Source organism: Pseudophryne corroboree, chromosome 6 (assembly GCF_028390025.1).
Source record: "Pseudophryne corroboree isolate aPseCor3 chromosome 6, aPseCor3.hap2, whole genome shotgun sequence".
NCBI classification, from domain to species: Eukaryota; Metazoa; Chordata; class Amphibia; order Anura; family Myobatrachidae; genus Pseudophryne; species Pseudophryne corroboree.
Genome location: NC_086449.1, coordinates 824,245,673 through 824,259,075, shown reverse-complemented (window position 1 = coordinate 824,259,075; position 13,403 = coordinate 824,245,673). Strand labels below are relative to the sequence as shown.

The window sequence follows — 13,403 nt, the reverse complement described above, 5'->3', positions numbered from 1 at the left end:
AGGTGGAGCTCTTCTGCTCAAGGACAAGTGACCAGAAGTTGCTGTTGGCTGACTTCGTGACAGTTCCTTGGAACTTTCATCTGATTTACTTGTTCCCATTGATAGCAATGCTAACGTGAGTTCTGAAAAAGGTAACAAGAAAGGGCGTTCTGGTGATTCTACTGACACTGAACTGGTCGATAATGTTGTGCCCGTCATGGTCTCTGCTTCTGGAGTTTTACATCTTCTCATTCAGTTTGCTTGCAGAAGAAGCTGGCACTACTTACTGGGAGTGCCAATGTTTTTACAGGGAGTACCTAGGTGGGAAATGACTAACAACCATAAGTACTGAAGGATGCTGTTTTACCCCCGCCCCGCCCCATTTATCTCTATTCTGGCTTCCTGACAGAGAAAAAAGAAAATGCAGATGCACACTATATAGTACTAAGCACTACTAATAGAATCATTTTAATAAACTTTGCAATCTAACATTGAGCAAAATTGAGGTACATTGCATAATTTTGGACCAAAAAATATGGGCCCAACAACCAACGACAAGGCTTCCTGACAGGCCTGGTGGATAAAGGCGGCAGAGGTACAGGCATTGCGTAGAAATGTTTAAGTTCCCTCACTCCTGGCTACGCTTCTGCACCCCTAGGTTTCCGGTGTACCCCAATGGACACAGATAAATATATGTCACATAAGTATACAATCCTGCCTTTATAAATGTTAATTAGGAGACGACTGCACTTTAGGAGCCATGTGTTACAGAGCTGTAGCTGGTGGCTGAACCTTGGCTAAGTCAGGAATTGGTAGCTCTTTGCTTGCCTGTAGCGTAATTCACTTTCATTTCTGATTTCTCAGTACAGACGACATTGAATGAGACGGTGTTCCTGTGGCTGCTTTTAACTTCCTCCCATTATTCCCCTCTCGGCTAGGATGGCTCTTACCACGAGGACGTTGGCTACGGTGTCAGCGAGGGGCTGAAATCTAAAGCTCTGTCCTTGGAGAAAGCTCGTAAAGAGGCAGTCACGGACGGTTTAAAGAGAGCGCTCAAGTAAGAGACATACCTGATATGTGTATGACAGAGACTTCTCTCTGCTTCACCTGCCTTCCTACAATCTATTTATTTTCAGCATTCCAGTGCCAGTATATGGCAAAACATTTATTACCTTTTATTTATACAGCACCACAAGCGTTATGTAGCACCATAACTACAGTAGTCATAGGACATAGAACAGGATGACGTGGGTACAGGGCAAACAGTTATTACAGATACCCACAGGTTCACAAATAAATACAAATATATAATTACATCCCTCTAATTACATAATTGCCTGGAGAAAACAGGAGGAGGGAGGGTTCCTTCCTGTGAGAGCTTACATCCTAAAGGACAGATGAATGGCCCTTATAGGTGGTGTTTCTTTTTCATCCACTAGGGGTCACTGGAGTACTCTTGGGATATGGACGGCGTAGCAGAAACAAAGGCACTGAATATTTAAATTTAGAACTCTCCCCCCTCCATATCCCAGAGTACCTCAGTGTACGACCTCAGTGTTTTTTCCGTGCTCAAAGCACTAACAACGGCTTGTGGGATTCCCACACTTTGTGGAAGATTTTTATTAATTTTTCATTTTTATTTTTTAATTTTACTATACATCCCTTCCCAGTTTATTGAAAAACATGGGTCCGGGATAGTGCCGCTGCAACAGCATGGCGTGTCGGTCCTCACAAAGAGCACCCTCACAGCCACAGGCCCACTGGCCTGCAACAGCTGGACGGAACTTACATAAAGAAGCCCCGTCACAGCCATAAAGAAAGGGATCAAAGCTGGACGGAGCTTACAGAAAGAAGCCCCGTCACAGCCATGAAAAAGGATCAAGCAGCTGGACGGAGCTTACAGATAGAAGCCCCGTCGCAGCTACGCCCGGAGAGCTCTGAGCTTAGAAGCCCGTCGCATAAGGTATGCTGGGGAAAACGGGGTGGTCAGCGCAGGCGGCCGCCCCGCTGGGTGGGGTCCGTTACATGTGCCGTTCACAGTGAACGGGGCGGTCAGCTGCCGCCCCGAGGTGTGAGGACATTGTAGCGCTTAGCGCACGCCGCTGCTCGCTCCACTTGGCGCCCGTTCCGCCGCTGTTCTCCCCACTCAGCGCCCTCCCCACACGGCCACAGTCTTCAGCACAAGACAAGCCGCTCCGTACAGCGCTCCGTCTAAAACAACAGGGCGCCGTCAGAGCTGTATCACCGCCGCAGCTTGTATCAGATGCAGCGCCCAGACGGGAGACCCGCCGCTAGGCGGCCCGGCAACGTCCTCCGCTACTTTGCAGCCTCCCTGCAGTGAGCGTCCCAGCTCACCGCTAACAGCAGGGAGTACAGAGAGAAGGAGGGATGGAGACCCGCCGCACACAGCGGGGCTCTCACATAGAAACCCGGGCAGCTTGCCTAGCAACGCGCTCCGGCCAGCCGATTTCTGCTGCTCGGGGTTATGGTCCTTCGCCTCCCTGCAATAACTTCCCAGCTCCCCGCTGAGACACAGCGCTACAGGGAGTACAGGGAAGGGGGAGGGAGTGGGGGACCTGGCAGATTACAAGTGTAATAGTCTGTTGAGCCTATATATATATATATATATATATATATTTATGTATAGAAGTTATTAATATTAACAGAAGATATTAAAGGCAGAGCTTATATTAAAGGTCATCTGCCTGTGATGTTATTGTAACCTGCATGTGCTGTGATTATCAGTGTATATTAGACTGTGATTATCATGGGCAGCAGATATTGTAATTTCTCCTATGAGTTACAATGTAAGCATGGCATGGGGGCCATTTTTAATCATGTTTCCTGTTGCTGCCATAATTCCAGAACATTCCTACACTACATCTCTTCGCCACCGGAGGCGCAGGGGTGTTAGTGGGAAAAATTTGGCTCAGGTTTCACATAGGGCCATGTAAACTGTATTTAGCCATAAATATATTTATCCATAAGTGTATATATATATATATATATATATATATATATATTACGCACTTTAAGTCTGTCCTTTGGCTATTGTGGTGTCTGTCTGTATAAGCATACAACACAGACTAAATATAAGGTTTACTATAATGTCGGTACATAAATCTTCCGCAAATTCTGTGGTTTGTACGTTTCCACTCCGGAAGCAGGGTCAGTCCCAGATCCTATGTTAAGCATAACGCCTCTCCACACGAGCGGTAAGATCGGAGTCTCCAAAGTTACTCCGCAAGCTCTAACAAAGGATTCTCAGAGGGTGTTAATTTATATGGTCTTATAATTTAATCTGACAATTATACAAACCTCACAGCGGTACCTACCACTGAGAAGGGTACATTAAACCAGCAGTCAGATAGTGCGGGGGTTTGACAACATACATTGCTAATAACAGTGAGTCAGTGTCTCAAATTTTACAGAGATTAGGTAGACTCTAACATCTAATCTGTCGATTTTCATAAACAACAGATTTTCAATGAATTATTAGTTAAAATATCTGACTAACAGTTATCTCTATTTACCCGTTCTAAATGGGACAATACGTCACTGGTGAATTCGTCTGTGACAAACATTATAAACAAGGACGATCACTGTTAATAAAAAGCTGCAGAGTATCTCGGTTAAGCTTCGGCTAACACGATTCTCGCTTTTCATCGTCGCTAGTTTCACCAAAACAAGGCCAGAACTTGTTTAATGGTAAATTAATATTACCCGACGTTTAATCCCTTTAGACTTCAGTCTTTTTCAAGGCTGTGGTACAAAAACAGTCACGACTTGTAACGACATGGTGCTAAAGTCAACAAGCCAGTGGCTTAACGGCCTCTCAGGCCATCTAGCATTTCCAATTGTGGAAGCGCGCCGTTACACGTGACATTTGCCGGGTTTCCAAACATCCACTCATGGATGTATCAGCTATTTACATCTGCTGGTTTCAGCTGTTTTTCTTTCCACACCTGGTACACCAACAGAGTCATGGTTACTTATTCCCCTCTGTTTGGGGTAGCGAAGCCGAAGGGCTCCGTCGCAGTCTCAATCAGCAAGTCACTTACTACAGTTTGAAAATGGATTTCTGCTGTTAGTATTTGCATAGTTGAAGCCACAAGATTGCATGATTATGCTTGATCTTCACAATGCGTATTTACCCATTCAGGGTTGGTCACCGCATCACAGGTTCTTGCGTTTTGCAATACGCCACAACCATTATCCATTTCAGGTTCTACCGTTTGGCCTCTTGTCAGCGCCTCGGGTATTCACCAAGGTGATGTTGGGGCAATAGCTCATTTCAGAGCCCTAGCGGTGACAATCGTTACATATTTAGACAATCTGCTCATAAGAACTCTGTCTCAACAGAAGTTCATCTTACTTGCGCTACTAACGTACACCACGGTGGCAGGTCAAGTTCGAAAACAATCGTATCTAATTCCGACTAAACGACTTCAGTTCCTAGGTAAGATTATAAATACGGTAAATCAAAGAGATTTACCTACTACACCAGCAAGAACAAATATACCAGCTAGTACAATTCGTGCAAAAGCCACGCACACTAGCGGTACATTGGTGTATTCGCCTATTAGGAACAATGATGTGTTTTCAAAGCGCTGGAGCAATGATGTTTTTTTTTTCAAAGCGCTTTAGTTCGCCGGGTTTCAGGGCGAGGGTGTATATACTCTGGACGACAGTCTCAGAGGTTGAGGAGTTGTAGTTAAAAAGATCAGCGACAGGGGTTCTAAAACGGATCACGACAGATTGCTGTCTATAAATGTCCTGGAACTCCATGCAATTTACAATGCACTACATGCTTCGCTTTCAGTCTGTCCAAGGGCAGTCAGACAACGCAACAGGAGTTGCATACACAACAACCAGGGAGGACCGAAAGCCGCATGGCAATGCGGCAGGTAGTTTGAATCCTCAAATTGACCAGAACACCATTAGGTGATGTTGTCTACGGGGATCATTCCGGGAGTGGACATCTGTTAGACAGATGATCTCACCCGTCGGGATTTTTATCCATAAAACTGGGCATTTAATCCACAGGTGTTTCTCTATCGTCCTAAGTGGATGCTGGGGTTCCTGAAAGGACCATGGGGAATAGCGGCTCCGCAGGAGACAGGGCACAAAAAAGTAAAGCTTTACTAGGTCAGGTGGTGTGCACTGGCTCCTCCCCCTATGACCCTCCTCCAGACTCCAGTTAGATTTTGTGCCCGAACGAGAAGGGTGCAATCTAGGTGGCTCTCCTAAAGAGCTGCTTAGAGAAAGTTTAGTTTAGGTTTTTTTTCTTTACAGTGAGTCCTGCTGGCAACAGGATCACTGCAACGTGGGACTTAGGGGGAAAGTAGTAAACTCACCTGCATGCAGAGTGGATTTGCTGCTTGGCTACTGGACACCATTAGCTCCAGAGGGATCGAACACAGGCCCAGCCGTGGAGTCCGGTCCCGGAGCCGCGCCGCCGACCCCCTTGCAGATGCTGAAGCGTGAAGAGGTCCGGAAACCGGCGGCTGAAGACTCCTCAGTCTTCATAAGGTAGCGCACAGCACTGCAGCTGTGCGCCATTTTCCTCTCAGCACACTTCACTGGGCAGTCACTGAGGGTGCAGAGCGCTGGGGGGGGGCGCTCTGAGAGGCAAATATAAACCTTATACAAGGCTAAAAATACCTCACATATAGCCCATAGGGGCTATATGGAGATATTTAACCCCTGCCTGACTGGAAAAATAGCGGGAGAAGAACCCGCCGAAAAAGGGGCGGGGCCTATCTCCTCAGCACACGGCGCCATTTTCTGTCACAGCTCCGCTGGTCAGAACGGCTCCCAGGTCTCTCCCCTGCACTGCACTACAGAAACAGGGTAAAACAGAGAGGGGGGGCACATTAATGGCTATATATATATATATTAAAGCAGCTATAAGGGAGCACTTAATATAAGGATATCCCTTGTATATATAGCGCTTTGTGGTGTGTGCTGGCAGACTCTCCCTCTGTCTCCCCAAAAGGGCTAGTGGGTCCTGTCTTCATTAGAGCATTCCCTGTGAGTTTGCGGTGTGTGTCGGTACGTGGTGTCGACATGTATGAGGACGATATTGGTGTGGAGGCGGAGCAATTGCCAAATATGCAGATGTCACCCCCCAGGGGGTCGACACCAGAATGGATGCCTTTATTTGTGGAATTACGTGATGGTTTATCTTCCCTTAAACAGTCAGTTGAGGACATGAGGCGGCCGGACAATCAATTAATGCCTGTCCAGGCGCCTCAAACACCGTCAGGGGCTGTAAAACGCCCTTTGCCTCAGTCGGTCGACACAGACCCAGACACGGGCACTGATTCCAGTGACGACGGTAGAAATTCAAACGTATTTTCCAGTAGGGCCACACGTTATATGATTTTGGCAATGAAGGAGACGTTACATTTAGCTGATACTACAGATACCGTAAAACAGGGTATTATGTATGGTGTGAAAAAACTACAAACAGTTTTTCCTGAATCAGAAGAATTAAATGACGTGTGTGATGAAGCGTGGGTTGCTCCTGATAAAAAGTTGATAATTTCAAAAAAGTTATTGGCATTATACCCTTTCCCGCCAGAGGTTAGGGCGCGCTGGGAAACACCCCCTAAGGTGGACAAGGCGCTCACACGCTTATCCAAACAAGTGGCGTTACCCTCTCCTGAGACGGCCGCACTTAAGGATCCATCAGATAGAAAGATGGAAGTTATTCAAAAGAATATATACACACATGCAGGTGTTATACTACGACCAGCTATAGCAACTGCCTGGATGTGCAGTGCTGGAGTAGTTTGGTCAGAATCCCTGATTGAAAATATTGATACCCTAGATAGGGACAATGTTTTACTGTCGTTAGAACAAATAAAGGAAGCATTTATCTATATGCGTGATGCACAGAGGGATATTTGCACACTGGCATCTCGGGTGAGTGCTATGTCCATTTCAGCCAGAAGAGCCTTATGGACACGACAGTGGACAGGCGATGCGGATTCAAAACGTCACATGGAGGTTTTGCCGTATAAAGGGGAGGAGTTATTTGGAGTTGGTCTATCAGACTTGGTGGCCACGGCTACTGCCGGGAAATCCACTTTTTTACCTCAAGTCACTCCCCAACAGAGAAAGGCACCGACCTTTCAACCGCAGCCTTTTCGCTCCTACAAAAATAAGAGAGCGAAGGGCTTGTCGTACCTGCCACGAGGCAGAGGAAGAGGGAAGAGACACCAACAGGCAGCTCCTTCCCAGGAACAGAAGCCCTCCCCGGCTCCTGCAAAAACCTCAGCATGACGCTGGGGCCTCTCAAGCGGACTCGGGGACAGTGGGGGGCCGTCTCAAAAATTACAGCGCGCAGTGGGCTCACTCGCAGGTAGACCCCTGGATCCTGCAGATAATATCTCAGGGGTACAGGTTGGAATTAGAGACGGATCCTCCTCATCGTTTCCTGAAGTCTGCCTTACCAACCGTCTCTTCCGAAAGGGAGAGGGTGTTGGAAGCCATTCACAAGCTGTACGCTCAGCAGGTGATAGTCAAAGTACCCCTATTACAACAAGGAAAGGGGTATTATTCCACTCTATTTGTGGTACCGAAGCCGGATGGCTCGGTAAGGCCTATTCTAAATCTGAAGTCCTTGAACCTCTACATAAAAAAGTTCAAGTTCAAGATGGAGTCACTCAGAGCAGTGATAGCGAACCTGGAAGAAGGGGACTTTATGGTATCCTTGGACATCAAGGATGCGTATCTACACGTTCCGATTTACCCCGCACACCAGGGGTACCTCAAGTTCATTGTTCAAAACTGTCACTATCAGTTTCAGACGCTGCCGTTCGGATTGTCCACGGCGCCTCGGGTCTTTACCAAGGTAATGGCCGAGATGATGATTCTTCTTCGAAGAAAAGGCGTATTAGTTATCCCATACTTGGACGATCTCCTAATAAGGGCAAGGTCCAGAGAACAGCTGGAGACAGCTTTAGCACTATCTCAAGAGGTGCTAAGACAACACGGGTGGATTCTGAATATTCCAAAATCCCATTTAATCCCGACAACTCGTCTGTTGTTCCTAGGAATGATTCTGGACACGGTTCAGAAAAAGGTTTTCCTTCCAGAGGAAAAAGCCAAGGAGTTATCCGATCTGGTCAGGAACCTCCTAAAACCAGGAAAAGTGTCAGTACATCAATGCACAAGAGTCCTGGGAAAAATGGTGGCTTCTTACGAAGCAATTCCATTCGGCAGATTCCATGCAAGAATATTCCAAAGGGATCTGTTGGACAAATGGTCAGGGTCGCATCTGCAGATGCACCTGCGAATAACCCTGTCACCAAAGACAAGGGTGTCACTTCTGTGGTGGTTGCAGAAGGCTCACCTATTAGAAGGCCGCAGATTCGGCATTCAGGATTGGATCCTGGTGACCACGGACGCCAGCCTGAGAGGCTGGGGAGCAGTCACACAAGGAAGAAACTTCCAGGGAGTATGGACGAGTCTGGAAAAGTCTCTTCACATAAACATTCTGGAACTAAGAGCAATCTACAATGCTCTAAGCCAGGCGGAACTTCTCCTGCAAGGAAAGCCGGTGTTGATTCAGTCGGACAACATCACGGCGGTCGCCCATGTAAACAGGCAGGGCGGCACAAGAAGCAGGAGTGCAATGGCAGAAGCTGCCAAGATTCTTCGCTGGGCGGAGAATCACGTGATAGCACTGTCAGCAGTGTTCATCCCGGGCGTGGACAACTGGGAAGCAGACTTCCTCAGCAGACACGATCTTCATCCGGGAGAGTGGGGTCTACATCCAGAAGTCTTCAACATGTTAATAGACCGTTGGGAAAGACCAATTGTAGACATGATGGCGTCTCGCCTCAACAAGAAACTGGACAAATATTGCGCCAGGTCAAGAGATCCACAGGCAATAGCTGTGGACGCACTGGTAACTCCTTGGGTGTACCAGTCAGTGTATGTGTTTCCTCCTCTGCCGCTCATACCAAAGGTATTGAAGATCATACGGCAAAGAAGAGTAAGAACAATACTAGTGGTTCCGGATTGGCCGAGAAGGACTTGGTATCCGGAACTTCAAGAGATGCTCACGGACGAACCGTGGCCTCTACCTCTGAGAAGGGACCTGCTACAGCAGGGTCCCTGTCTTTTTCAAGACTTACCGCGGCTGCGTTTGACGGCATGGCGGTTGAACGCCAGATCCTAAAAGGGAAAGGCATTCCAGAAGAAGTCATTCCTACCTTGATTAAGGCACGGAAGGAAGTCACCGTGAAACATTATCACCGCATTTGGCGAAAATATGTAGCGTGGTGCGAGGATCGGAGGGTTCCGACGGAGGAATTCCAACTGGGTCGTTTCCTACATTTCCTGCAATCAGGATTATCTATGGGTCTCAAATTGGGATCCATTAAGGTTCAAATTTCGGCCCTGTCAATATTCTTCCAAAAAGAATTGGCCTCTGTCCCTGAGGTCCAGACTTTTGTCAAGGGAGTACTGCATATACAGCCTCCTGTGGTGCCTCCGGTGGCACCGTGGGATCTAAATGTAGTTTTAGATTTCCTCAAATCCCATTGGTTTGAACCATTGAAAAAGGTGGATTTGAAATATCTCACATTGAAAGTGACTATGTTACTAGCCCTGGCCTCTGCCAGGAGAGTATCTGAATTGGCGGCTTTATCTTATAAAAGTCCTTATCTAATCTTCCATTCGGATAGGGCAGAACTGCGGACTCGTCCGCATTTTCTCCCTAAAGTGGTATCAGCATTTCATCTGAACCAACCTATTGTGGTGCCTGCGGCCACTAGCGACTTGGAGGACTCCAAGTTGTTGGACGTTGTCAGAGCCTTAAAAATATACATTGCAAGGACGGCTGGAGTCAGAAAATCTGACTCGCTGTTTATATTGTATGCACCCAACAAGTTGGGCGCACCTGCTTCTAAGCAGTCGATTGCTCGTTGGATTTGTAACACAATTCAACTTGCACATTCTGTGGCAGGCCTGCCACAGCCTAAAACTGTAAAAGCCCACTCCACAAGGAAGGTGGGCTCATCTTGGGCGGCTGCCCGAGGGGTCTCGGCATTACAACTCTGCCGAGCAGCTACGTGGTCGGGGGAGAACACGTTTGTAAAATTTTACAAATTTGATACCCTGGCAAAGGAGGACCTGGAGTTCTCTCATTCGGTGCTGCAGAGTCATCCGCACTCTCCCGCCCGTTTGGGAGCTTTGGTATAATCCCCATGGTCCTTTCAGGAACCCCAGCATCCACTTAGGACGATAGAGAAAATAAGAATTTACTTACCGATAATTCTATTTCTCGGAGTCCGTAGTGGATGCTGGGCGCCCATCCCAAGTGCGGATTATCTGCAATACTTGTACATAGTTATTGTTAACTAATTCGGGTTATTGTTAAGGAGCCATCTTTAAGAGGCCCTTTCTGTTGTCATACTGTTAACTGGGTTTAGATCACAAGTTGTACGGTGTGATTGGTGTGGCTGGTATGAGTCTTACCCGGGATTCAAAATGCCTCCCTTATTGTGTATGCTCGTCCGGGCACAGTACCTAACTGGAGTCTGGAGGAGGGTCATAGGGGGAGGAGCCAGTGCACACCACCTGACCTAGTAAAGCTTTACTTTTTTGTGCCCTGTCTCCTGCGGAGCCGCTATTCCCCATGGTCCTTTCAGGAACCCCAGCATCCACTACGGACTCCGAGAAATAGAATTATCGGTAAGTAAATTCTTATTTTCATAGGTGAATCCACAAGTGGGGTTACCCTCAGGTATACATGATGGCATCTCGCCACAATTACAAACGCTCAGTAGGTGTACAGAGCGAAAGATCACAAGAGCAGTGGCAGTGGAGGTCTCACATTCGTGTGGTCATACAGCTTCGTGTATCTGCCTCCACCATTTTCCTCTGCTCTCTCTCTCTCTCTCTCTCTCCGTTGCTAAAACGGATCATAAGACAGTTCGTCACAGTCATACTAGTGATATCTCATGGATTTCGGAGAGCTTGCTTCTCGAAGCTCCAAAGAATATTTGCACACGATCTTGGGTCCCTCATAATACGTCCAACCTGTTACAACAGGGACCGTTCATTGACCCCTATTCACATATGTACCGCGGCTGCGGTTGACGGGGTGGGGGTTCAGACCACCCTCTTAAGGGAATACATAGGGCATTACAGTCTTGGTATACCAACCATGTTATGAGCTAGGAAGCCGCTTACGGCAGCTCATTATCACACAATTTGGTGTGCCTATATAGGTGGGTGTGAAGCTCAGAAGTTTCCGACATCATCGTTCAAGTTACCCGTATTCTGTTATTTACAGACGGGGGGGATGGAGAACTGCGTTTATCTGCACTGAGGGTGCAGGTATCTGTGTGGTCAATTTATTTTCACAGACGTTTGAATCTATTGCGTAGGTACACACCTTTTTTTACAAGGTGTCATCAAGGTGCAGCCTCCATTTATCCCACCTACAGCGCCATGCGACTTGAAGCTGGGTTCAGATTTCTTACAGTTTTCATATTTTTGAACCCTTACAACAAATGGGGATTAAGTTTCTCAATTGGAAAACGTTTTTCTTCTAGCCGTAGCTTCGGCAAGGGGTTTGGTTTTCATATTTGGGTGCCTTGTATTCCAAGCCACCGTATTTGAGTTTTATCATAACAAAGCAGAACTTCGGACCAATTCCGATTTCTTATTCTTCACATCAATAAACCAATAGTGGTTCCTGTGTTGACAGCACATTCTAGAATTATGAATGTGGTGCACGCATTACGCGTCTATATGTCCCGAACGTCTACAGTACGTAATACGTATACGTGGTTTGTTATATATGATGCTGCCAACTGGAGTTAGCCAGTTTCTCACCAAACATTATCCAGTTGGATAAAAATGACTACAAGTCAGGCTTACTTTAAGGCTAAGTTACAGTCGCCTACGTCAGTAATAGCTCATCCCACAGGTTCTGTGGGAATGTCATGACCAGCTGGTCGTGCAGCGTCTACGACGCGGCTACATAGCCTTCAGTGCACACGTTTGTGCGCGTTTACACGTTATGAAACGGTTGCACGTTTGTGCGAGTTTACACGTTATGAAACGGTTGCGGCTTCAGCATCTAGCTTTGGCCGTCTACTGTTACAGGTGTCAAACAGCTCTCCCACCCACGAGGGAAGCTTTGGTACGTCCCAAGAGTACTCCAGTGACCCCTAGTGGATGAAAAAGAAAGTAGGATTTTGGTACTTACCAGGTAAATCCTTTTCTTTGAATCCATAGGGGGCACTGGACGCCCACCCAGAGCAGTTTTACCTGGGTTGTTTTAAGCTCAAAGGAGCTTATGGTAACACATTTTACCAGGTTTGTATTAAGCTCAGAGGAGCTTATGGTAAGAAATTTTCACCGATTGGTTCAAATTATAAAGGTCTATCGGTTATGGTGTCAACTGTTTAGTTGACAGTAACGTTATGGGTCAACTTTGTTGTTGTCCGTTATGTGATAGGAATTCTCCATTGTCAACCTCTCTATAGTCTTGTTCGCTCAGTAAAAAACACTGAGGTCGTACACTGAGGTACTCTGGGATATGGAGGGGGGAGAGTTCTAAATTTAAATATTCAGTGCCTTTGTTTCTGCTACGCCGTCCATATCCCAAGAGTACTCCAGTGCCCCCTATGGATTCAAAGAAAAGGATTTACCTGGTAAGTACCAAAATCCTACTTTCTTTTGGACGTCAGATGGCCAGTTTTGCAGCATGGCCACCTGGTCGTCCCTCAATGCTATTTGTACATTTTAGAAAGCTGACATTGCTGCCTCTTGTATGATGGCCCATTGAGTTGGATGTTCAGTCATGGACATTCCTCCCCTCAGCAGAGCAATGCTTTGGGACATCTGTGTCCTCCTACTGCTTAAGGAGAAACAAGTTCCTATTACTGACTGTCCAGTTCCTCTCTCTAAGGCTGCAGGAGGACACTGGGTAACCCACCGTGGACTCATTGCTCTCTGTTCTATGTTACTCCTTTTCCTGTTTCCTCTCAGGGCTGGATGTAATCTGAGGGAGGGTCCTGTGTCCAGGGGTACATATATGTCACTATCTGTGTTCCCCTATGGGCTAGCAAAAAGAGATTTAGGGGTATCTATAAGCATCCCTCTTTACAAGTTTACTTTTGAGCATAAAAGTGGTGTACCCTGCGGCATTTCAGAATTTACCCTCTTCTTCAGGTGTTTCGGGAATGCTCTTGGGAACTGCATTATGGACAAAGATTATCTCCGTGCTGTGAACAAGCTGCCAAAGCTGGTGAGTGACCATAAAAAATTATTTAACTTTCCACTGAAGACTGGTGCAGTATCAGAACTATCCACTGGGTGTCAGCAGAGTAACTGTCCCGTGAGCTGCAGTGCAAAATTATCTAGTTGACTACTTACTGTCAGTTCAGCCCACT

The 13,403-nt window shown here is 46.9% G+C and overlaps 1 protein-coding gene across 4 annotated transcripts in view; it reads left to right on the top strand.

Moving 5' to 3' along the window:
* Positions 1-13,403, top strand: part of RAD52 (RAD52 homolog, DNA repair protein) — a 63,250-nt gene that overhangs the window by 40,154 nt on the left and 9,693 nt on the right. For all 4 annotated transcript variants that reach the window (XM_063929238.1, XM_063929237.1, XM_063929240.1 and 1 more), the window contains exons 6-7: positions 918-1,036; positions 13,183-13,258. In XM_063929238.1, the coding sequence (XP_063785308.1) occupies positions 918-1,036; positions 13,183-13,258 (195 nt within the window). The remainder of the gene's footprint in view (positions 1-917; positions 1,037-13,182; positions 13,259-13,403) is intronic.